The 25756-nt window shown below is 43.5% G+C and overlaps 2 protein-coding genes across 3 annotated transcripts in view; both read left to right on the top strand.

Annotated features, from left to right (window-relative positions):
* Positions 1-1533: 1533 nt before the first annotated feature.
* MATN3 (matrilin 3) lies at positions 1534-22427 on the top strand (the record flags this gene model as incomplete). Of its 2 annotated transcripts, none has more annotated exons than XM_082642436.1 (8): positions 1534-1744; positions 6329-6895; positions 9908-10033; positions 10792-10917; positions 12536-12661; positions 15407-15532; positions 19910-20016; positions 21685-22427. In XM_082642436.1, the coding sequence occupies 8 exons, from the start codon at positions 1534-1536 to the stop codon at positions 21742-21744; spliced, it is 1449 nt and encodes a 482-aa protein (XP_082498562.1). In that variant the 3' UTR covers positions 21745-22427. The 2 variants fall into 2 exon arrangements, with proteins under 2 accessions (XP_082498562.1, XP_082498561.1); XM_082642435.1 differs by having other exon boundaries at positions 19910-20020; positions 21689-22427.
* A 2299-nt stretch (positions 22428-24726) lies between these two features.
* Positions 24727-25756, top strand: part of WDR35 (WD repeat domain 35) — a 61437-nt gene continuing 60407 nt past the window's right edge. Inside the window, exon 1 of the mRNA XM_082643115.1 lies at positions 24727-24876. Coding sequence (XP_082499241.1) covers positions 24853-24876 — 24 coding nt within the window. The 5' untranslated portion in view covers positions 24727-24852. The remainder of the gene's footprint in view (positions 24877-25756) is intronic.

The following is a 25756-nucleotide window of genomic DNA, read 5'->3' as shown; positions in this document are numbered from 1 at the left end:
TAGTGTCCCTTTCCCATTATGATAACATTCTAGCTTCTTCTAAGATTCTTTGAAATTGGTGAATTCTCACTGGGACCTGAGAGACGTTTTCCCTCCTTAAGACTCTCAATGTCCTAATAAGCTGCTCCCATGGATACTGATGGAGTGTGTAGATTCTGTGAGGTCTGATGAGATGAGAAATTGTTTGAGAACCACTGCTCTGAGGTGATGAGAGGGAGATGGGTGTGTTAGGGTGGGGGGAGAAGAGGGCAGATGTGAAGTGGGACAACCAGGTGCCAAGGCCACAAGGTGGGAACAAGCTTGGCGTCCTCCAGGACAGGCGGAAGGCTAGCGTGGTTGACGCATGGAGAGCAGAGTATAGTTCCAGATGTGGTCAGTTCAGTAGACGAGGTGGCCATGAAAAGGAGCTCGGATTTTACTGGAAGTGAAGTTGCAAGGTTTAAGAAGAGAAGTGATTTTAAGGTTACTGTGTGGAGTGTAGCTTTTAAAAGGCAGTAGTCTGAAAGCAGGAAGACCAGACAGGATCTGCTGGAACTCATGTTCATTGTCATGTCTGATGATCCAGCTCAGAGGTGACCTGCTTTTAGAAGCCTTACTGGTTTCCTCAGGCAGAGCCAGTCTCTCCTTGAATTCAGTGTGTTCTCTTAGACAGGTACATCATTTATGCTTCTTTCTCTGCCAGTAGACTGTGAGTTCCTGGAGGGTCCCCTGGGCAGCCTCCAGTCCTGCGCTGCCACCATCACTCTTCTGGGGAGGAAGTGGGATAGAGGGAGAGCCTTCGAAGCCTGTGGTACAGGCTGTCCTTCCAGCTCACAGGGGGCTCCCTGGGGAATGTATGTTTGACTTTCTAGTCCCGGTAATATAAGTTCAAATGTTTATGGATTTTTGAAGCTGCGATGAAAGCATGTCTATTCATGCTGGTAGAATCTGTGAGCCTTTGTTATTTTTTTTACAGAGAGGCCACAGAAAAACCTGGGGTTTTCTGGGTTTTCCCCTACTTGGTAGGGGAAAGGAACGTAGTGTGATGATAGAGGTGAAACCTTGAGGCAGGCCAACCTGGACGGAGCTGGACGGCAGAGCTCGGGCCTCCTGAACCGGGAGCCTGGGGCCCTGGCCAGACGAGTAGGGTCGACCAGGCTCCGGGTGTACGGCGAGGCAGAAGTTTCGAGGGAGGCAGAGCCCGGCCGGGAGGCACCGGGCCGAGACCACCCAGACGAGACCGGGCCGGCGCAGGGCAGGGGCGGGCGGGGCGGCGGCGGCGGGCCGGAGTCGGGCACCGCGCCTCTGGCCGAGGGGCCCCAGACATTCCCCGCCAGCCGCGGGAATGCACTGAACAGGCGGCGCGCTGCCCGGGACGGGTTCGCTGCGCGGGGCCTACGGCCGAGGGGCGGGACCCAAGGCTGCGGGGCGGGGCCCACGGCCGCGGGACCTTTAAATTGGCCGCCCGGGAGCGGCGCACGGGCCCACGACTGACCCAGCCAGCGAGGGAGCGACGACCCCCCGACGGACACGAGCAGCAGCGCCAAGCCCACAATGCTGCGCTATCTGCCGGGACTGCTCCTGCTGCTCTGGCAGCTGCTGCTGCTGCCACCCCCCGCCGTCCCCGGCCCCCTGGACCGCCCCGGCTTCCTGAGGCTGGGGACCCGCGGCCCAGGGGGCAGCCCCGGACGACGTCCCGCTCCGGCCGCCCCCACCGGCACGCCCTATTCTGGGGCCGGCCAGCACGGCGGGACCCGCGGCGCAGGTACACGGCCTGGGCGGGGACGGGTTAGGGTCCCCAGGCCGAGAGGGACCTGAGAGGGCCCCAGGGAGGGACACCCTCCAGGAAGAAGGGAGATCCCGGGGCCGGGGCCGGGCGGGATGGTTGGGTGGGCAGGGGCATCAGGCGTTGAATGAGGAGGAAGAGCCTCCGTCATCCACCAGGTATTCATTCCCTCCATCCCAGCCCGAGCCAGACTGTGGTGCAGGAGAAAGATCCCCTCCCCGATGAATCTTGTGGGGATACTGAGGTCCAGAGAAGGGAAGGGAGAGATGCCCAAGGTCACTCATGGTCAGGGCTAGACTTTGGGTCTCCTGAAGGTCAAACTCCAGCAACTGCCCCCTGAGATTTGGGCAGGGAGGATGGGAACACCAGGCGCCTCTCAGCTCTCTGTCCTAGACCCACCTCTGGTTCAGCTCAGTAAACCTTTCCTGAGACTCTGCTTTTAGTTCTCTGGTTGAGCAAAGCTCCTAGAGCAGCAGAGCTGGAAGATCATCTGACACAGCCCCTGACAGCAAATATAGGGAAACAGAGGCTTGTCAAGGGGAGGGGACCCAGCAAATCAGTGTCATAGCCCAGAATAGAACTCAGGGCTCAGATATCCCAAGCATGGATCTTTCCGCTGCTTCAAGCTACCAAGCTCTCAATATGGTTTACATAAGATTTTATCTTCATTACCAAACAGTCCAGCATCAGACTTGTTAAAGTCCTGCGTTAAAGAGAGGCTGCATCAAACCGTTTTCTGGACGTCCAGTCTCATCTGGCCAGTGATGCTTCATGGCCCAGGTTGATTTGTGTTGTCTACCCCTCCTGCACCTTTCTGGATAATGCTGAGGAAGAGCACAAAGGATTCGTTCCTGCATCAGCTCCAGTGGGCTGGATTTGATATGGCGAGAGCATTGTCACTGAGACAGGGAGTGCCAGGGTTCACAACGGTTAAGTTAAATTAGTAACCAGTTGGTTGCTCCAGGCCAGGAATGGGGATAGGGGAGAAGCCTTTCTCCCAGAAGTTAATTTTTTTTTTTTTCGCGGTACACGGGCCTCTCACTGTTGTGGCCTCTCCCGTTGCGGAGCACAGGCTCCGGACGCGCAGGCTCAGAGGCCATGGCTCACGGACCCAGCCGCTCCGCGGCATGTGGGATCTTCCCGGACCGGGGCACGAACCCGTGTCCCCTGCATCGGCAGGCGGACTTTCAACCACTGCGCCACCAGGGAAGTCCCCAGAAGTTAATTTTACCTCTGGTCCTGATCCACCTCCCTTGGGGAAGCATCTGGGAGGGAGAGGAGGGATTCTGCGTGGGGTGGTCAATGTTCCTCCTAAGCAGTACTGGTCCTTTATTACCTGAAGCCCAAACCAATATTGAATGATAATTCTTTAATAAACACAACATTCCACCTTTTTCAAATTCACTTCTTTTTGCACCCAGAAACTGCTAAGCTTTGCTATGGGCTTTTATTTCTAGCAGAGCTATCAGAAATTGACAATTATTGTGAGTAAGGAAACATTTTAGGGAATTCAGATTCTCATTTTCTTGGTTTCTGAGAATCAAAGTGCTGTTATCTAGTAAAGCGGAGTGAGATTCAAAAACAATTAATGATGAGGGGGTCTGAATCAGGAAGTAAGCAGATGCTCACAGAATGTCCTGCCATCTGAGTCAAGCCCCCTGTATTTTCTATTCCTGCTGTAATAAATTACCATGAATTTAGTGGCTTAAAACAACACACATTTATTATCTAAGAGTTCTGTGGCTCAGAAGTCTGACACTAGTCTCACTGGACTAAAATTAAGGTGGCAGCAGGGACACGTTCCTTTTGGAAAGACCTTAGAGGAGAATCCGTTTCTTTGCCTTTTTCAGCTTGTAGAGGCTGCCCTCATTCCTTGGCTCATGGCCTTTTCCCTCCATTTTCAAAGCCGCCAAAGGCAGGATGAGTCCTCACATGTCCTCTCTGAGATCTCCTCTCCTGCCTCTCTCTTCCATTCTGGGGGCTGTTGTAATTACATTGGACCCACCAGAATAATCCAGGACAACATCCTCAATCTCAAGTCTTTAACTTAATCACACATGCAAAGTCTCCTTTACCATGTAAATTAACATAATTACAGGTTCTGGGGATTAGGATATGGACATCTTTGGGGGGCGTTATCCTACCCACCACACCCCGTGACCTCCCATAGATGATTCCATGTGAAAAATCAAGTGAAGAAGGAAGGAATCCTGCATGTTTACTTACAAGAACATAACCTCGATGTTAGTAAGGACACCACTTGGGTGTTACTGACAGCATTGTCAGATATGGGTTCGTATCACATGTAGTTTTCCCTTTACTCAAATTATGCAAAAACATCCAGATCCAACTCCTGGAAGGATTTTCTTCTTCTTTGCTCTCGGTGCATGGTAATTAGGGATGAAATGAAATTCTGGAGGTTTTTTTTTTTTTTTTTTTAAAGAATTAATTCCTTTTGACCTAACTAAATACGTGACGCACAGCATATTTCAGGCTGGTGGCTCAAAGTCACAAAGCAGGCTGTTTACTAGGTACATGAGGTAATGTTAATTTTGGTAGTAGAAAATGTTCCTTCAGAGAGAGGCAACCATGAAATGAAAAGTCCCTTTGGGCTGGGAGTCGGGAAACCTGGAGTGCAATCTACCGCTATTTCCTACCACTTTCTAGCTCTTACAGCGTCCTAAGACTCAGTTTTCTCGCCTGTAAAATGGGTATAAAAACAACCTCTACATCTCTAACTTCACAGGGTTGTTGTGTTGGAATCCTGTGATCTCTAAAGTGTTATTGAAAGTAGGATATTATTTATTGTTTTAGTTAATACCTCTAGGAATCAGGCTAACACCAAGAGGATACTTTTCAGTTTTTAAAAGAAAACTATACAGAGGCATAATTCCTGTTCCAGACTGGGCTTTTTCTGTCATCAACTGCTTAGCCTAGGAATTTATTTTGAATGAATAAATATCTACACCTTTTCCCCCTATACACTGAGTAAACTGCCTTCTTAGAGTTGCAAAAATTTCCAGCCCCCTATTAGGAAAGAAAAGGACCTTGAATGACACTTCATGCCCAAGGATCTCATTTCCATTCAGGGCTTGGGGTGTGTGTGTGTGTGTGTGTGTGTGTGTGTGTGTGTGTGTGTTGAAAGAAGAGGAATGGCTTCTTTCTTAGCTAGTCCTGACTTTTGGATTTGATTTGGGTGGCTGGGAGAGGGAGGAGTACAGAATGAGATTAGAGGAAAAAAGGATAAGAAGGATGTGCTGAAAACAAAAATGTATTGTGTTGCTGCAATGTGCCAGGTACTTTTGTGTGGGAACAATACAAGTTTCTTGAGGGCAGGGAATCTGGCTTATTTGCTTTTGTAGCCCCGTGGCTTAATACATGGTAGGCTCTCAAAAAATATATATTTGGTGAATGAAAAAATGCAAGAGAGGTGACTAACACACTTTGGTGGGGGCAGGAGGACAGATACTAAGTCAAAATCTCTGCTTCTTGAAACAAGACATGCTGACAAAGATGGAAGTCAACATGGACCAGATTAAGTTGTTATCCTTCTTCCACTTTCAAACTGTAACTCAGGGCTAGTTGGACCTCAAAGTTCACTAAACATGAGTGAATGACCAGATGGAGGGAGAATTTAGGGCTACTCTGGAGCAGCTTTCACCGCCTTGGAAGTGGAGTAAAAGAAGGAGGTCAGGGCTTCCCTGGTGGTGCAGTGGTTGAGAGTCCGCCTGCCGATGCAGGGGACACGGGTTCGTGCCCCAGTCCGGGAAGATCCCACATGCCTCGGAGCGGCTGGGCCCGTGAGCCATGGCCGCTGAGCCTGCGCGTCCGGAGCCTGTGCTCCGCAACGGGAGAGGCCACAACAGTGAGAGGCCCGCGTACCGCAAAAAATAAAAAAGGAGGCCAGCATGAGAGCACAGTGTGCCTTACCTCACACTCTGCCATTGTCCGAGGGGCTCTGAGGCTTGGGCAGGCAGGGGAGGGCGCAGTGAGGGTGCCCTGAGTTCACCTTTCACACGATTCAGGGTCACTGTCCCATTGCCTCTGATGGCCAAGATGCCCAAGAGAGGTCTGGAATCCATTCATTCCTGGGAGTCTAGAGGAACCTTTGAACAAAACTTTAAGCAGAAGGATACGGTTCCCAGTGAAACTTCAGGACTCAGCCAGCCTGTAGGGGAGATATTTGGGGAAATGTCACACCTCTATGTGAATTCTCACTAGGGAATCCTGAAGGCCTCAGTGCTTTCAACATCCAAAGGGAGGGTGGTCTTGGGGAAGACAGCAGACAGTGGGGTATTTGGGATCAAGGGATGCTGGCCAGAGCTCTCTGGGTGGGAGAACTGCCCCCATTTCTTTCTTGGTTTTTTTTGTTTGTTTGTTTTGGCCTGGCAGCACGGGCATGCGGGATCTTAGTTCCCAGACCAGGGATCAACCCTTGCCCCCTGCAGTGGAAGCGTGGAATCCTAACCACTGGACTGTCAAGGAAGTCCCAGAACTGCCCCATTTCTGACTGTGGTCTGCTCATCACTTAGTCATGTCTGTTTCCCACACCCTTCTTTGCAGGTGTTTGCAAGACCATGCCCTTGGACTTGGTGTTTATCATTGATAGTTCCCGTAGTGTACGGCCTCCGGAGTTCACCAAAGTAAAAACCTTTGTCTCGCGGGTAATTGACACTCTGGACATCGGGCCAGCAGACACGCGGGTGGCAGTGGTGAACTACGCCAGCACCGTGAAGATCGAGTTCCATCTCCAGACCCACTCGGATAAGCAGTCCCTGAAACAGGCTGTGGCACGGATCACACCCTTGTCCACAGGCACCATGTCGGGCCTGGCCATCCAGACAGCGATGGACGAAGCCTTCACAGTGGAGGCAGGGGCTCGGGGACCCAATTCCAACATCCCTAAGGTGGCCATCATCGTGACAGATGGGCGGCCCCAGGATCAGGTGAATGAGGTGGCGGCTCGGGCCCAGGCATCCGGTATTGAGCTGTATGCCGTGGGCGTGGACCGGGCAGACATGGAGTCCCTGAGGATGATGGCCAGTGAGCCCCTGGACGAGCACGTTTTCTATGTGGAGACCTATGGGGTCATTGAGAAACTTTCCTCTAGATTCCAGGAAACCTTTTGTGGTAAGTCTTTGCTTCCAACTAGAAAAGATGTTATATAGTCAGACATTGTGTATCCAAAAAAAAAGAGATTTATTCTTTTTTTTTTTTTGGTGGAAATTTATGGAAAACTTAAATATTAGCAATGCTTTTTCGTATGTGTGTATTTCTTTTTTTTTTTTTTTACCAACTTAAACATACTTCGTTGGTTTAGAAATATAGAGCTGCCTTATATATAACTTGGTTTGCTCATAAAAATCTTCGTGTTTGCATTAGAAATGTGAAGTTCTGGAAATATCCAGGGTACATGACCCTGCTATTCCCTGATGGGGTCAGAAAAAAAAACAAATAAAAAATCTCCAGGGCTTCCCTGGTGGCGCAGTGGTTGAGAGTCCGCCTGCCGATTCAGGGGACACGGGTTCGTGCCCTGGTCCGGGAAGATCCCACATGCTGCGGAGCGGCTGGGCCCGTGAGCCATGGCCGCTGAGCCTGCGCGTCTGGAGCCTGTGCTCTGCAACGGGAGAGGCCACAACAGTGAGAAGCCGGCGTACCGCCAAAAAAAAAAAAAAAAAATCTCCAGACACCTCTCTTCTCCCCTCTGCCCACGATATTTTCTTTAGTTTTCCCATCTCTAGATTTAACAGAACTCTGCTTGTTTTGGGGCAGAAGACGGGGGCTGTGTCTGTCTGTGGAAAGATCAGCTGGCTTATATTCCAGTGTAACTCTCAGTCAGTGTGTACACGTAGTAAATACTCCAGTTTTCAGATTCAGCTCGGTGTCTGATTATTCCTTGTGGAGGGAGAGGATTAGGGACCAGGAAGGTTAGGGTTTCAGCTCACTTGCGAGATAGCAAGAAACAGGGTATTTTTTGTTTTTTTATTTTAATTTTTAATTTTTTAATTATTCTGTTACTGTTCTTCTCCTTTCTTCCTTTAGGATGGAGTTGAAATCCGAACATGCTGATTTAATTAGAATTTTTAGCATGAATCAGCCAAACCCATGAATATGAATCCATTCAAGACTCGGGTTTATCTGTAGTCACTGACCAGAATTATGAATCTGTGGGACTCAAACTTTTTAATTTTTACTTTTAAATTTATTTTTGTTTTTCTTTTAAAAATTTATATCTTCCTTTGTTTCTTTGTTTCTATAGTCATGCTTTATTTTTTATCATTTGGAGATAATCTTTCAAATCCCTCTGTGGAATTATCTAAGCAGGTGTGGACAAATTTCTAGTTCAGGTGAATTTTAAAATGTAGATACCTTTTGCTATATAATCTATTTCACATTTGTTTTTTCAACATATGTTTATTGATCACTGATGATACAAAGATAAAGTAGTCCCTCCCTACCATCAAGCAACAATCTGTGGCTGGGGATGAGACAAACAAGTGAACCAATAATTACAATTGTAAATTTCAAGGAGACTTTATATATAAATGAATGTGAAACTCAGGAATCAACAATTTGTCAGGAAATGAGAGATGAAGTCTTGGTCTGGAGCAAAGTCTGGCCTCATCTCAACCAGACCTGGCCAGGGACCCCTTATCTTTCCTGCCCTAGGACACTGGGTCTTCACAAGCTGTCCTTGGCTTTGGTGGCATTGACTCAGCACTCACTGGTTTCCCAAAAGAAAATAGCTTTCTTTCTCCCAGAAAACCCCCCTGTGTTTGTGGGTGAGAACTTTTCCATAAAGATGCTGGTCTATGGCAAGGCTGGGTCTCAAAGATAGCACCTGGGGTTGGGCTTGAAGGACATAAAGTAACAAGTGGTGAGTGGCCATCTTTTCATGCTGGTACGAAAGATCTGCTTGTTCTGGGGGGAAAATATCCTCTCTATGGAAAAAAGACTGAGGGGCAGCTGTTGTAGTCAACGAGCTGGAAAGATTGTTCCATGAGAAGGCCCTTCTTGGGAAAAAATTAACCTGTCCTGTTGCCAAAACAGTGGAGGCTGGGTGACCTGCCACAGGGGTGTCAGCCTCCTGCAACAGGCCTCCTTGGTTTCTCAGAAATGACTGAATTCATTGATTCTTTTATCAAAACATGTCACTGGGGGAAAAAAATCTGAGGTTAAAAATGGCTCCAGGAGCAAAAAGATGAGGATGCCGTTTAGCTAATGTAATCTAATTTGTTGTATTCTTCCTTTTCTTTTTGCTGGTTTGTATATAGCATGTGAGTTTATTCTCCTGGCAGATATGAGAGTCGCATGCATATACATTTGGGCTCAGGAACCCATGCCGCATATTCGGAAGGCAGTTACCTACGTTGCCCTCCATCATTTACAATTTCAAACATGTATTGCTGCCCAAGAGTGAGTGGGCTCCAGGCCTAGAGGAAAGCCTGGGTGTGAATTCTGTTTAGACACAAACTATAGAACCCTTGGAAACTGGGTTCTGGTGGCAGTGGGACCACTAGCTCATAGAACTTCAGGAAGGGGCTTCCCTGGTGGCGCAGTGGTTGAGAGTCCGCCTGCCGATGCAGGGAACATGGGTTCGTGCCCCGGTCTGGGAAGATCCCACATGCCGCGGAGCGGCGGGACCCTGAGCCATGGCTGCTGAGCCTGCGCGTCCGGAGCCTGTGCTCTGCAGCGGGAGAGGCCACAACAGTGAGAGGCCCGCGTACCGCAAAAAAAAAAAAAAAAAAAAAAAAAAAGAACTTGAGGAAGTACATTACTGTTCCCTTCTTTCTTTTGGGAAGCAAAAGTCTTTTTTTCTGGCTAGGTGGATACATTGAATAAAATATCGAATTGCCTGATTCATGTACAGTGTTTGGCTTCAGCTCCAAATTCAAAATTCCCTTTCTTTTTTGAGAAAGTCAACCACAAGATCTAGGATTTTAAATTAGTTACTAATTTAAACATTACTAAGAATGGTATTTATAATAAGCCAGGGACAGGAAACAAGTAGCCAATTTTTAGAGTGAACTAAAGATAGAATCAGAGAGGAACCTGGAGAGTGATGTTGTTTTGCCACAGGAGGAAGTATCTGAAATGCTTCCTACCTGTCGATGCTGACTGTTGTAAATTTCCTTTGCACAGCTCTGGACCCATGCGCTCTGGGCACACACCAGTGCCAGCATGTGTGTGTCAGTGACGGGGAAGGCAAGCACCACTGTGAGTGCAGCCAAGGATATTCCTTGAATGCCGATAAGAAGACGTGTTCAGGTGAGGCTGCTTAAGGGGTGGTGGCTGATGGAAACTTATTTGGGGACTCACCCCAGGCTTTGGATTGGCCTTATGCTTTTCTCCTAACTGCCCTGTGGTGGATTTACTGTTATCAACGACTTTCCTTGAAAAGGAACATGAGGAGAAAAGTGAGGTAATACCTAAAACAGCCTATTACAGTACTTATTACGAGGTTTAGAGAGAAAGGTTAGTAGGGAAAAGGGCTAGTGAGGAAGGGGGCCAAAACTCTTCGTCCTTTTGAGGTTTTGGATTTTGTTTCCTGGGTTTTATTTAATTAAATACAAGCTCCTCTTACCTCTCTGTGACCGTAGAAGACTCATGGAATCTAGAAGTGGAAGAAAATCTAGGGAGGTTCTCACTCATCTGCTCTGTGAATACTCACGTACAATCAATGAAGAGTGGGAATTAGGTCCAATGTGTTAAAACCTAGAAGAAAGTTTTTGAGAGGAAGAAAACTTAGAGCTTATTTAATTCAACCTGCTCATTTTATGGAAAATGAAATTGAGACCTCCACAAGAAGGGAGAAGACTTACCTACCCATGTCATGGGGTCTGTTAGTGAAAGAGCCAAGATCAGGAAGTGGGTTCCCACCCAGTCCAGCAGGCTTCCTCTCATGCCAAGCTGTCCCATTTCATTAGCACTGCGTGCGTGTGTGTGTGTGTGTGTGGTGTGGCCCGTAGTTATTTAGGTACCATGTTTTCCACGTGTTGACATTTGTCCTGATCATCTTTTGATAGTTATTGATAAGTGTGCTCTTAACACTCACGGCTGTGAACACATCTGTGTGAACGACAGAACTGGCTCTTATCATTGTGAGTGCTATGAAGGTTATACCTTAAATGAAGACAGGAAAACATGTTCGGGTAAGTGGGGGCAGAGGCTTTACTGTTGCCTCCCTGTTTTTCTTTTTTTTTTTTTTTGTGGTGAGCGGGCCTCTCACTGCTGTGGCCTCTCCCGTTGCGGAGCACAGGCTCCGGACGCGCAGGCCCAGCGGCCATGGCCCACGGGCCCAGCCGCTCCGCGGCATGTGGGATCCTCCCGGACCGGGGCACGAACCCGCGTCCCCTGCATCGGCAGGCGGACTCTCAACCACTGCGCCACCAGGGAAGCCCCTGTTGCCTCCCTGTTTACCTATCTCCCCAGTCAGTGTTTGGTGGGGGTCACATCGACGGGGAGCTTGGTCTCTTTTCCTCTCTTGCCATCTTGGGCTTTTCCTCCTTCTTATTAGAAAAGTTATAAATGGCAGCATGTGTGTCTCATGACCCACATGTGTGAGTGTGTTGTTTACTTCCTTCTCTGTACCCAGCCCTAAGAGTCCTTTCCAGAATCTAAAGACAATTTAGTATGTGAAAATCAAATAACAGCCCACAAGGTACTTACTACTTACAGAAAGAAAAGCAGTCATTCCATAGTGGAGAAACCTGGCAGACACCACTTCAACCAAGACATCAGAGTTAACATTGCCGGCAATAACACACAGTGACGTCATGCATCTCCTGACATGATGTTCTGAGGGCACTTCTGTGGTATTCTTGCTAAAAATTCAGAATCATGAGGACACCTCAGACAAACCCAAATTGAGAGACATTCTACAAACTAATTTTTCAGTAATTTTCAAAAGTGTCACAGTCATGAAAGGCAAAGACAGACTAAAGAAATGTCCCAGATTGGCGGAAACTAAGGAGATGTGACAACTTAATGCAATGTGTGATCCTGGATTGGATCCTGGACCAGAAAAAGGACACTAGTGGTGGAACCATTGGCAAAATTTGAATAAGGTCTGTAGGTTAATGGCATTGTATCAGTATTAGTTTCCTGGGTTTGGTAATTACACTACGCTTATATAGGATATTAACATTTGGGGAAACGGGGTGAAGTACTGGATTTTTTCACTATTTTTGAAACTTTTTCATAAGCCTGAAGTGATTTCGAAACAAAAAGCTCAAAGATAAAAAAAAATAGTTTAAAAATATCATGTCAGTACAGAGAAAAATACATTGAGTAGCAATTTGGGTCTTGAGTTCTGATGCTGCTCTGAGGCATTTGGTCTCCTTTGGACTTAGTTTCCTCATTTATTACAGGAGAGGGTCGAGCTACAGTTTCTTCAAACTCTAATTGTATGTCTTTCTGATTCTAGTATAATTCGTCCCAGAGCTGTTAGAATCCCTCTGATTCAGCATAAATACAACAAATCTAAAAGGAACGCTTTAGAAAGTATTCATGAGATACTTCGATTATAAAAGCTCAGTATAGATGATTCTGAAAAGGGGTGGGGAAAAATAGAAGCATAAGTATTGTGTGTGTAGCAGTTTGTTTTACTCAGCTAATTCCTAGTGAGAACAGATATTACTGATGGCTTTGAGTGGTTTCTAATAAGTTTTCCTCTTCCGCATTGCTAGCTGCAAATAAGAAGATTTCTATATATGGCTGATAAAAGACTCCCACGTTTAATATCTTTTCTTCTGGACTTTTGTTGGGCAGCTCAAGATCAGTGTGCTTTGGGCACACACGGCTGTCAGCACATTTGTGTGAATGACAGAGGTGGGTCTCATCACTGTGAATGCTATGAGGGCTACACTCTGAATGAAGATAAAAAAACGTGTTCAGGTAAGGTCTATTCACTAAATTCTTTCATCCGGGGCTCTTTCTACTGCAGTGAAACCAACTTGCATTTCACCAAGAGAGATTCTTAAAGGTAATGTAAGGAATTGGGCTTCAGACATTCTACCATGCTTTTCAGACCAAGGTAAACATTGCTCAGGAGGCAGTGAGCTCACTAGGTTTTGCAAACATAGCTCACTTCAGAAAATTACTGGGTAACGGGTAGGGAGTGGGGGATATAAGAAAAGCTAATTGAATGTACGGTCCAGGAAAATTTTATAACTCTGTAAAGCAAATAGGAAACTTTAGAGGAAGTCAGCTGGACAGTAACTATTTGGTGTGATAGGCTGAACTGATCTTTTTCCAATTAAAACTTGGCCTGGAACTTTTCTGTGGCCTTAATCTTAAAGCCAGATCGTTTTAGTAAAGGAGGCTTTGTAAATGACTGAATTAGACCCACACAGATCTTCCAGTAAGTTTGAAGCAAGTCCTTCCCTGACAGTTTCTAGATGATCAGTCTTGGGTGAATCTGAGACTTATAACTTGGCGAGGAAGCCCGTGCCAGAACTGCTAATCCTCATTAATTTGATTTAAACTCACTGGCAGAACAGAGTGGCATTTGTAATGTAAAAACACTCCTAAGAGAAATTCCTAGCTCTCAAGGTGGTGTTTAGTTTTGGCATATTCAATATTTTTTAAGATTTTATGTATGCTTTCCTCTTCCTTGAGATGTAATGTGTGACCTTTTCAAGAGAGATGAAAGGAAGTGGCATATCACTAATTCCCCTTTTTTTAAAAAAATGAGATCAATAAAAGAGTACTGAGCACCTATTTTGTTCCCAGGACTCTGCTAAGCGCTGTGGGGATGTAAGGAAGCGTCAGCTTCTGCCTCTGAGCTACGTACAGGCTGGGTGCAAAGAGAACCAGCACCTTAAGAAAGCAGGGACTCTTAGCCAGGGAGAGGGACCGACAGTAACTAAGGGAGGGGCTGGGAGGCAGGAGGTCTGGGATGGACACAGGGCTGGGACTGGAGGTGGGCCTCGGCAGGAGGGCGGATAAGGCTTAGAGGGAGGAGTGGAGAGGGCAAGGGCAAGGGGAGTGGCTTGCATTGGTTTGTTCAGGGGGTGGGACTAAGTCAGTTAGATGGAAAGGACTCAAGGCTGCACTTCTCAAACCGTTACAAGTATCCCTCTTGGTACTTTAAGCAGGACCTTTAATCTGAAGACCTGGGAAAAGGAAACAGAAACACATTTACGTGTAAACTAACAGATATTACGGCATAAAATTGGACCATTTTAGTAAAAAAAGAAATCAAAGGAGATTTTCAGTTAAGGCAGACCACTCCAGGCAACACTTCCAGATAACGGTTTGCCAACATTTTTCAGTGCCTACTGGGTACCACGCATGGTTCTAGGCATTTTAGGCACAGTCACACATTTACTGCTCACAGCAACTTTACTCACAGCAACTTTACAAGGAAACTGAGGCACAGACAAAGTCACTTGCCTATGGTCACTTGCCTAGTGAGTAGCAGAGCCAGGATTTGAACCCAGGCACTTGCTCTGGTGGTTACATATGCTCTCAAACACTAAGCTACACGTCTCATGGTGCAGAGCACAGGACAGCAAAAAGAGATAGAAGAAAAAGACGAGATGGTGGGAAGTTGGTATTTATATATTTTACAGCAATAATGGATGCCATTCTAAAACTGGGGTACACGACATGGGTCAGATCCCCTCTAATGGCCTGCCTTCCCCTTGCTGGGTAGTGGCAAGGCCTGTAAATTAAATGTGGAGCCCCAGATCACGGGCCAGGGGCTGGAGGCACATCCACTTGTTATCGCTAGAGTCTCTGCTAAGCTGGGCTGAGGGGAAAACAAAATGTTCTACTAGTAGGCATTTTGCTGGAAACATCTGAATTGTAGTGGTGAAGGGGAATATCGGTGTGAAAGTTGGAAAGACACTATGGATAGATTACCTAGGGCCTTATGCTTCATGAACAGCTGTTTTATAGGCAATAGTGAGCCATGGAAGGTTTGTGAGCATCAAATGACACTTACGAGGAGAGTTAGAGGAGAACAAATAAAGTAGTTTGGCTTCTGCAATGGCCGAGAAAGAACCTATGTATCCCAGGAAGCCCTTGTTCCTTGTAATGTATTTACTTGTGACAGACACAAATACTTCCCTATCCAGTCATACACACCATCATCATCATCATCATTATTGTTATTATTTTTCCTCTATCTGTGTGTTTGTGTGTGTGTGTGTGTGTGTGCAGGCCAGTGTTTTCTGTCCCACTTTAAGCATCAGGGGCAGGCCCTTGGTCAGCATAGTTTTTGTGCAGCATCAAATGTAACTCCATGTGCAGGTAGGTCCCTAATAATTTATTTTTGGTGATGGTGACGATGATCTGTGTATAGCTGGAAAGGGTGGAGGCATTCATGGTCATCAGGAAAGGCTGGAGATAAGTTCTGGAATAGAATCAAGACTCAGTGCAGCCCCAGGACTGCGGATAGCAAAAAAGAGAAGGCACCGAGATAGCTGCAAGAGATAACAAGGAAAGAGGTGTGGGATAGGGAACGGGAAAAGAGGCTCTCTCCTTCTGAAACATGGGAGACGCGCTGCTGACGACCGTAGGATTCATTTGCTGCACTTGTTGGCACCGAACCAAAGCTTCTTTCTCCCGGAAGTCTGTGTTTAGTTTCCAGTTGTAATTTGTGAATATTCTCTTTCATGCCCCATTCCTGGTCAGTTCGTAACCAGTGTGCACTGGGCTCTCATGGGTGCCAGCACATCTGTGTGAATGACGGGGCCGCGTCTTACCACTGCGATTGTTATACTGGCTACACCTTGAATGAAGACAAGAAGACATGTTCAGGTAAAGACTGTCCCTTTAAGCCTAATTCATGTGCTAGGACAGTCTTAGGAGTGAGCTTTCCTGTCTCCAAGTCTGAAGCACGCTTCAGAGTCTTGCTCCTTGGTCAGAATTCTCCAGTGGTTCCCAAAGGTCTTCAGAATGAAATAATTCTACCTTTCCACCAGGTATCCTTCCCTCCATGGTCTGATTCCATTTTTTTTTTTTCCTAATTAAAGTCTCTCCCTAAGTCCAGGTTTTTTTTTTTTAATTACAGTAAAATATACATGACATAAAATTTAGCATGTTAACCATTTTAAGTGTAGTCCAGTGGTGTTAAGTACATTCCCATTGTTGTGCAACTATCCCACTGTCCATCTCCAGAACTTTTATCATCCCAAACTAAAGCTCTGTACCCATTAAACAAAAACGCCCCATTCCGCTCTCCCTACCGCTGGTAACCAGTCTTTTTCATCTTGCCACTACATTTGGCCCCAGATTCACTCCTTCTCTCCAGGACCTGTGAACCAGCCACACGGACTGTTTGATATTCCTGGGGCATGCCCTGTACTCACCTGGCTCCATCCTTTACTGTGATCTGCTTCCCCTGCCTCTTCTGCTTGTCAAAATCCAAGAACCACATCCTTGCCAACGTTCGGTTTTGTTGGATTAAACTTTTGTCAGTCTGGTAGATGTAAAGAAGTATCTCCCTGTAGTCTTTCTTTTCCCCATTTCCTGGTTACTAAAGAGGCTAAGCTTCTCTTCTTATATTTGTCACTTCAGTCTCTTATCTGGAAAATAAGATCTTATCTATTTATGCCTTTATTTTTCTATTGGGTTATTTATATTTTTCTTATCATAACAGCTCTTCACATGTCTGGATATAAATTCGTTGTTGTTTTCATGTGTTGCAAATCTCTTCTCCTAGATTGTATTTATATTTCCACTTCTTAAATGACGTCTCTGCAACAGCATTCGTTATGTTTTAATTCTTAAGTTGTGCAGTGGGTTTATCATGCATTCGTTTTTGTGCATTATGAGGCATTTGTCTTTATTATGCATAACTTACATCAATGTCCTATAAATTACTTTTTGTGAATCAAATGTTACAAAATAATGTCTGTTTGTTTAATTTCCAGGACTAGTTCAGTTTTTACCAGAATTCTACCAGAATTCCCCTTATTCTTCCATTGAACTGTGTCCTCTTTTTCCGCACTGGATGCCTTGTGTTGTGGTTACTTGTGTGTTCCTTCAATCATTCCTTCATCCAATCAATAAATATAGCGTCTGCTATGTTCTAGGCACTAGGTATACAATCATGAACAAAACAGGTATGGTCTTTGGTAACAGTCTAGGGGGAAAAGACAAGTACATAACACATTTATAAATGAGATAAGAGCACTGGTGGAAGCGAACAGAATGGGGGTTGGGGAACATATTTCCGGTTGGGAGGGGCTCTCTGAGGAAGTGATATTTGAATGCTGAGGACCAGCGTCAGGTAGGTTGAGATTGGAGTGCTGGCGGAAGGAGGGAGAGCAACGCCAGGCCCTGAGTGGTGGCTTTAGTGGGGAGAGGAAGTGAAAGGCCACCCGTGTGACGGAAGCATGACCAGCCAGGGATAAGTGTGGGGTAAGGCAGTTTGGAGAGTTAGGCGGGGTCAAATCATGCTGCTCCTCTGGGGCATGGAAAATTCTATGAGAAATGGGAAGTCATGGAGGGTTTTTAGCAGTGGAGCAGCATGATGCTGTTTATATTTTTAAAAGTCACTCTAGCTGCTGTGTGAACAGCGGATTGAAGAAGATGAAGAGCAGAAGAAGACCAGTTCGGGGGCTACTGCAGTTGGGCTAGGATGGTGACAATGTGATAGAAGTAAACTGATTCCAGACATGTTTTGAAGCTAGGATGAACAGGGAGCACTTGGTGATAAACTGGATGTGGGGATGGGATGGGGGAGGAGTAGGATGGCTTTCCTATTCCACTTGAGCAGCTGGAAGGATGGGGGATCTTTACTGAGGGGACTGAGAGTGAAGCAGATTTGGGGAAGAAAATGCAAGTTTTGGACTGGTGGTTTAATGCTCCTGTAGACCCCAACCACCACGGGTAGGAGACTTTGTCTGTACTCTTAGCATCTACCATAACACGTGACAGTTACTCAGCAGATACTTCTTCATTTGAAGTGAAGCGTGGATCAGTTTCTTGGGGAGGGTGAGGACTTACGAGGAGCAGCTTGCTTTTAGAATTTGAGTATTTCTGGTGCCGTCTTCCTATCTTAAGTGTTTAATCTTCAGAAAAATCAGTCTTGGGCATTTTTTCTTCTCCTGGAAGGTGAGGATTCCAGAATGGTTTATAATGGCTTAGGCTCTGACCTCATTTGTTTAGCCGTTCGCTTATTTATTTGTTCAGCAAGTATTCATGGAACTTCTCTTCTATATCTAGTACTCTGTTAGGTCCCGAGGAAGGAACTCGAGACAGATTAATGTTTTGTGGTTTGCACTGTACAAGTCTTGCACTACTTTTGTTAAATTTATTCCTAAATATTTTATTCTTTTTACTGCCAGTGTGAATGGATCCATCTCTCAACTTTCAATTGTGCAACATCCCAGTTTTCCAGTTTTCTATGGGGTGTTTTAACGAGAATATTACACTGAGCCCCTACCCTCACGGAGCTTATAGGCTATCAGGCAAGATATACTGGAAAAGTATCATAGGTACCAATTTTATATTCTGTACAGGGATGATGGGCATGTGCTTGATAATCAGTAGATACTTTTTGGATTACTAATTAATTTACTGATTGAGATGGGGATTTGAGCTGGCTGTCCCTAAAAGTTTCAATAGGATTTAGACAGCTAGATAGATTAATCAAGTGAATTTATGGTCCTCCAGCCCTGTATCTTATCTTTGTATTGGGTTGACCAAAAAGTTCGTTTGGGTTTTTCTGTAACATTTTACGGATAGACTGTGGGAGAAAATGCAAGAGCAAAGGACTACTCTTTGTCCCCAAGCAGGACTACTACTCAGTTGGAAGATTATTCATCAGTCTTCAGACCTGGAAGTTACTCTTGTTTCTGTTAGGCAACTTTAGGGGCTATGATATTGAGTAGGAATAGCTGCCTCACTGAATTACAGAAAGCAATTGGAGTTAGAATTATCATTCTCCCAGGTTCTTTGCTTAAATGTCAATACAAACCTGAATTTTTAGTTCCAAAGTATTTATGGGTAAGAACTAGAATTCTCAGTTCAAACCATTCAGTAGAATAATAGTCTGTATAGGAAATCAGGAATTATCTAGTTTTAAACCTTGAAATGTTTTGGCCACACAAATAGAGGACTGTTTTCCTCATTTTCATTTTTTAAAATTGAAGTATAGTTAATTTACAATGTTGTGTTAGTGTGAAGTATACAGCAAAGTGATTCAATAACTTTTCAGATTCTCTTACATTATAGGTTATTACAAGATACTGAGTATAGTTCCCTGTACTAGACAGTAGGTCCTTGTTGTTTAACTATTTTATATATAGTAGGGATATGTCTTAATCCCAAACGCCTAATGTATCTTCCGCCTTCCCCCAATCCCGTATGGTAACCATAAGTCTGTTGTCTATGTCTGTGAGTCTATTTCAAATAAATTCATTTGTATCACTTTTTTAGATTCTACATGTAAGTGATATATGATATTTGTCTTTCTCTGTCTGACTTATTTTACTTAGTATGACAATCTCTAGGTCCATCCATGTTGCTGCAAATGGCATTATTTCATTCTTTTTATGGCTGAATAGTATTCCATTGTATATATGTACCACATCTTCTTTATCCATTCATCTGTCGATGGACATTTAGGTTGTTTCTATGTCTTGGCTATTGTGAATAGTGCTGCTATGCACATTGGGGTGCATGTATCTTTTCAAATCAGGGTTTTCCCCAGATATCTGCCCAGGAGTGGGACTGCAGGATCATATGGAAGGTCTATTTTTGGTTTTTAAAGGAACCTCACACTGTTCTCCACAGTGAACATTTTCATTTCGTAATGAGTACACAGTATCAAAAGGGATTGTCTTCTCTCTGCATTCTTGGCTTCTCCCTGCATCAACTTAAATATTTACTTTATATCATGGAAAATTTCAGACAATTACAAAAGCATAGAGAACAATAGAATGAACTCTCATATAACCATCACCCAGCTTTGACAACTGTAAACGTTTCCTCAATATCTCTAACTCAGTTTCCTTGGTGACAAAGTCCACAGTACTTTCTCCTCTTTCCATGTGCTCTTATATTCTTTTATCTCCTAGAAAATGCATTTAGGTAAGAATTAAAAATGGAAGTACTGAATCACAGATTTCCTGATTTGCTATGATTTCTAATTAGCTATAACATTTTGTGTATTGTCATTGTCTTCAGCCATTGCAGAAGCACGAAGACTCATCTCCACAGAAGATGCTTGTACATGTGAAGCCACACTGGCATTCCAGGATAAGGTCAGCTCATATATGCAGAGACTGAACACCAAGCATATCCTTTCTGGAAGGTTTTCTGCTTCTGCTTGAAGCCAGCCTAGGTATTACAATTGAGCTGACATTTTAGGACATTCCACAGGATAAGTGCCTTATTCATTAAGTTTTAAGATGAGCCATAGTACTACACAGCTTTAATTTTTTAAATTTAGAGTTCTTTTAAAATGTTTTAAGACTGTTACACCCATTCTTGTTTACATGTAAGAGCTGTGTAATTATTTATTTTTCTAGTGCTTTTCCATAGCAGTATAAGCTCCTAATTGAGCTCTATTTGACAGTGCTATTATCCTGATCCCTTAATATGACCTTCTTATTCAGAATCTGTACGTGTACAAAACGAGTCAGCTGATTAATGGAGTGTGATAGTTCAGACGACACATAGCTGTGTGTTTTGTCTAGCCAAGTGGTCAAAAAGCAGGTTTCAAAATGTAACATGGTACTACCTCAGAAACTTTCAAAATCAGCTTTTTAGCCAAAGGAGTAATTCAGGAAAAGTACTTTTTCTTAGCATAGTTCAAATGAACAACACCTTGCCTAGGGATCTTAGAGGCATGGTATTCAGACTGTGACAGGGATACCCTAGGGGTATGCGGAGACTTTCCAAGGGTATGTGGGGACACAGAAAATTTTAAAGGAATCAATTTCCAAATCCTTCACTTCCTTAAATCGATCTGCCTACAATGCAACTTGGGGTCAGTTGGCATTCTCTTTTCCCATCTCTCTCTTCAGTGTCACCATTCTCCTAAGTTTATACAAGAAAGGCATACCTCTTACTTACCCTGAACTTTACTAAGGTGAATTTCTTGGAGAGGTAAAATCTCCAGAGAGCCAAATAAAGGGCCAGTTCAACAGTTTTTTAAATTAAGCCTTCATAAACACATCTCCCCCAATTCATCCCATTAGGAGATACCTTTCTAATTAAAATTTACCTTTTATTTTTAATGATTTTATGTCAAAACATTTGACTTATTCGTTGTTTGGATCAATTGTGTCCCCATAATAGTTGTAATGGTAACTCAACTGAGACGATTAAAAAAATTTAGCACCTCATGGTCAAAGAAAATTAATTCAAAGGTAATTTCAATATAAATGTGTATGTGCTTGTTGTTTGTATAAAGTTTACATCAGAGAAGTATAATAGAGTGATAAAGAACAGATTTCCAAGATTCAAAGTAGAATAAAATTGTGGAGGAAGTAGAAATACAAATTCAAGGAAATATTTTATTTTAGAAGAACAACAGTAGTAACAATTCAGTATGGTATTAATATTACATGGGATACATTTAAAAGACTGATTTAAATTTTGTTTTAAAGCATCAATATTTATCATATAGCAGAAATTGCATATTTGCAACTAAAACTTATGATGAAAATTTTCATGTAATCTAAATACGCACAAGATATCACTTATTTGTCAAAATTATTTTAGGTGACATATGAACGAAAAATGTTTGAAGACCATTGCTTTATATCATGTTCGCTAAAGAACAGAATATCTAAGCTTTAGATAGATTAGATTTTTGGTGAGAAAACAATTTCACTCTTTTTGTTCAAAATAGAACTTAAATATATATATACATTTTATCTTGTATTGAAGTGTTTGAAAGTGTGTTTGCATTTTCTAATGTCTAAAAATATATGGTGTTAGCCTTAACAACTTAGCCACTTGATGACATTTTGGAGAAGTTGCAAGCAAATGAATATGGACAAATACATCGTTAAATTCCTCAAATTTTTTACCTGGAAATATGAAGCATTTGGTATATTTAATACTTTGGCATACTCCAGTGTTCCTGCTAGTAATCTGCCATTACCAATGCTTTAATGTTACTGGATAAGTAGTATGAGGATCTTCTGGAGAATCTGTATCATTTTTCTAAGGAAATAAATGTCCCTTATTAAGAGCAAAGTTTAGTGTCTCTAAGCTATGACTGTGAAATGGTAGGAAACAGAATGAAAAGTTTCATAATTTCTTTCTTTCTTTACTAATTGAACCATTTAATTTTTAAATGTTTATATTAGTAAGATAACCAGGCTTAAAATGCAAACTTTTGATGTTTTCTTGATAGTATTTATAGTGTAAACCAGTCTTGTTACTTTAGAGTGTAAATTGTACAGGATATTTACACATAAAAAGTTCATATAATTAAATTGAGATGAATACAATTTAGAACTATATCTTTATCACTTTTTGTTTTTTTCTCATTTTTGCCAGAGTATTGTTGAAGCTGTGATCAGGAGATTGTAATACACATACCTAAATATAGTTAATACAGATTAAGTGAACTGTTATATGTCATTTTTAATTCATTCTGATGTTAGAAAGAAACACACAACTAGTTGTGAATTAAGTGTTAAACTTTTTACCAAGGACAAAAAACCCTAAATTTACTTTACTGTTTTACTCTAGGATCCAGTCAATAAAATTATATATTTATAAATACTGGTATAATAAGTAACAAAACCTAATGTCTTTTAAAATGTTAATGATAAGCCTAACTCTTTTTTTTCACTTAACATATTTGATAAATTTTTTTTCAGCTTTTATGCTTATAACTTTTAGAAAAAAATAGTTCTTTAAATTGTATACTACTTATTCTTTTCTTGGTTTATGTTGTGTTTAGTATAATAAAAATGTCAATATCTTTATATATTATTGTCATGCTTTTTTTTGGTAACTCTTATATCAAATTGTCTATTAACATATTTTCTTAAATTAAGCTGAATTACAATTATTTTGAATGAAACAGTTTCTTGTCAAAGGACACAATATTGTGACTCTTCCTATAATTTAATCTCATGCTCTTAAAATTAAAAATTTAAGCTCAGGTTAAGCAGAAAGGCTTTAATCAAGAATGTTGTGGGAGAGGGAATAAAACAAAATTACATAAATTCAGATAAAATAATGATGAGGGTACATTAATATATGCACTTGAAAAGAAAATATAAGCTACAGATGCAAACCCAGAAACAGTAAAAAATCTAAAATATAAACTGTAAAGGGAAGAAATGAAAAATGAAGACATCAAAGGCAGTAAATATTATATGAAACATAGTTATTGCTCAACATTTCTGAAAGCAACTGACATAGAGCAAGTATTATTTTCCAAACTTATTTGAGCACAAATCAGTTATATTAATATATCACAAAGAAATGGTGTTATAGGAGGAATAAATGAGAGCTCATGTGCAAGAACTAGGGAAAGGTACTTAAAGAGAGACAAATTTTCAAGAGTGTGACCATCAGTAGCTTCAACTAATCATGTCTTAAGCTTAACCAGTTGACTGGAATCCCGTGGCTTAGATAATTGATTTTTTTCTTGAGTCCAGTATAGGGAGCCCGTGATCCAGTGCCAACAAACATATCTTAGGGATGTAGTTGGTGCTGAAAAAGATACACATTCATTTGAAAACAAACATATTATCTGAATGGGATCGGGCTTAAGTTTGGGAAGGATTTCTCAGGGAGACCTGATGTGTGCGTTTGGCTAGGTGCAATTGGCCAAGGAAGCAGGAACATCATAGGATATATAAAATGGCCTTGGAAGCACACAGGAATAGTGGGACTAAAAAAAGCATATTGGCTTGCTTAAAGTGGGGGCACCAAAGTAAAAACATTTTAAGACCGAAGGAAGATCTGATTTTAGCTTGGGTTTAGATTTAATAGGAAAGGCTAGGACCATTGTCAATTTTGGAGTATGCTGGGTGAGGCAAGAGACTCGGGTCAAAGGATTTGAACGTTATTTGCCTGAGATGGGGAAAGACTCTAGGTGGGGAAATTAGCTACCGTTGTATAAAGTACACACTAGATTATACAAATCAACAGTCGTAGCCGCAAATATGGTAAAAGGTAAAACCAGAGACAAATTAAAAAGACAAATGAGACTGAATAATTTCATAGGAGTTTCTGCGCTATGTCTAAAATTGTGGTGGTCTGTAACTCTCCAAGCATTCAGAAAGGACAAGGAGAATTGAAGAAAGAAATAAGGTAGAAAAAGAATACAGTGGACCACAGGCAAGAAAATACCGAACACCTCAAGTACTTAAAAATGGGAGGCTATGCTCCAATGGCAATTATATGCTGTAACAGCCCACAGCTCACACATATTTTTTTCTTTTTAAAAATTAAAAAAAAATTGAAGTGTAGGTAATTTACAATGTTGTGTTAGTTTCAAGTGTACACACTTATTCTTTTTATAAGGACCCTTGGGCTGCAGTAACAGCTTAAACAAGTTGTTAAAAAGTACTAAAACAAACAGAATTAACAAAATCTCCCACCCCCAAAGGCACAAAGGAAGGTTTGCACGCTCTGAAAATGCACGTTTGTACCTTCATTTGGCCAACGGCGCCAGTCTACCAGATACAGTAAATAACTTTTCCCTTTCACAATATTGGGACTTCGGGGCTTACAGAACACCTCATCTTTACGACCTCATTTTAATGGGCGCCCTTACTGACTTGGTACTGACACCAAAGTCGAGTTCCGCCGCGACAGTCCGAGGTGTGGCCGGTCCTCGAAGCCCGCCCAGTCGGAGGGCAGCTGAGGCTACGAGCCAGGACGCTGGGCAGAAAAGCCCAGAAGCAAGGCGACCAGGTCCTACCCGCGACAGCGGGTCTACCAGCCCCGCGACGTCTGCGCAGGCGTACGACGCCCGGCGAGGCGAGGACGACGCCGGAAGTGTCCCTCGGCGCCCCGGATGCAACCCTGCGGCGGCGGTTGCCAGGGCGACCGGAGCTTCCAAGAGCCGCGGGTACTACCGATTGGCGGCTTAGAAGAAGTTTCCTGTGCCGGGCTTTATCTACTGGCGTCGTCCTCTCGGGGTTCCCAGAATGTTCTTTTACTTGAGCAAGAAAGTGAGTTTCCCGGGGTTCGCCCTCGCTCCTCCTCTGGTCTCTCGACCTGCGGGCGATTCCCGCATCCTGCCGGAAAGGCCATGAGTGGTGATCCCGGCTTCGACATCCCTCTGCCCACCTTCCTGCATGGCCCAGCCTCGAACCTCCGCCTGATGGTCTCCAAGACCCAAATAGTCCTTGGCGGAGACAGCAGCCCCCTCGCATGATTCTTTCCCATTCCTGCCCCCGGTTAGGTCCTTCTGGGGGGCCTGCAGGGCTGATCACTTTGTGCTTCCCTATCTTTCCTCCTTCACCTGTTGCTTACCCAGGTGATTTAAACTCTTTGGATCATCACAGGCCTCTGGGCAGGAGAAAAGTAATAAAAAGGTAGCCAAAGTGTATGCAGAAATGGAATATGAATTGATGATATAGATTTATACTTCCGTTATCCCTACCCCCTTTTATTTACTTATTTTTTAAATATTTATTTATTTATTTGGCTGCGCAGGGTCTCAGTTGCAGCACGCGGGATCTTCACTGATGCCTGCGGGATCTTTTGGTTGCGGCATGCGGGATCTTTAGTTGTGGCATGTGGGATCTAGTTCCTTGAACAGGGATTGAACTCAGGCCCCCTGAATTGGGAGCGGGGAGTCTTAACCACTGGATCACAAGGGAAGTCCCCCTCCCCCCTTTTAAAAATCCATCAGGTCACTCCCCATTGGGTTCGTTTGCAGTCATTGCCCTTCTCTTTGTGGGCAGTCCTTTCTCTCTTTCCCAAATGGGCCCAGGGCAGTTCAGGGGACTATGCTCATTTTCATAACGGCTTACATTTCTGCAAGGCTGGCCGTTTTTCTTCTTCAGGCTTCGTTTCCTGTAGACTCATTCCCAACCCCTTGGTGAA

Source organism: Mesoplodon mirus, assembly GCF_964341445.2.
Source record: "Mesoplodon mirus genome assembly, chromosome: 14".
NCBI classification, from domain to species: Eukaryota; Metazoa; Chordata; class Mammalia; order Artiodactyla; family Ziphiidae; genus Mesoplodon; species Mesoplodon mirus.
Note: the sequence above shows the minus strand (reverse complement) of the source record. Positions and strands in the feature narration are given on the sequence as shown.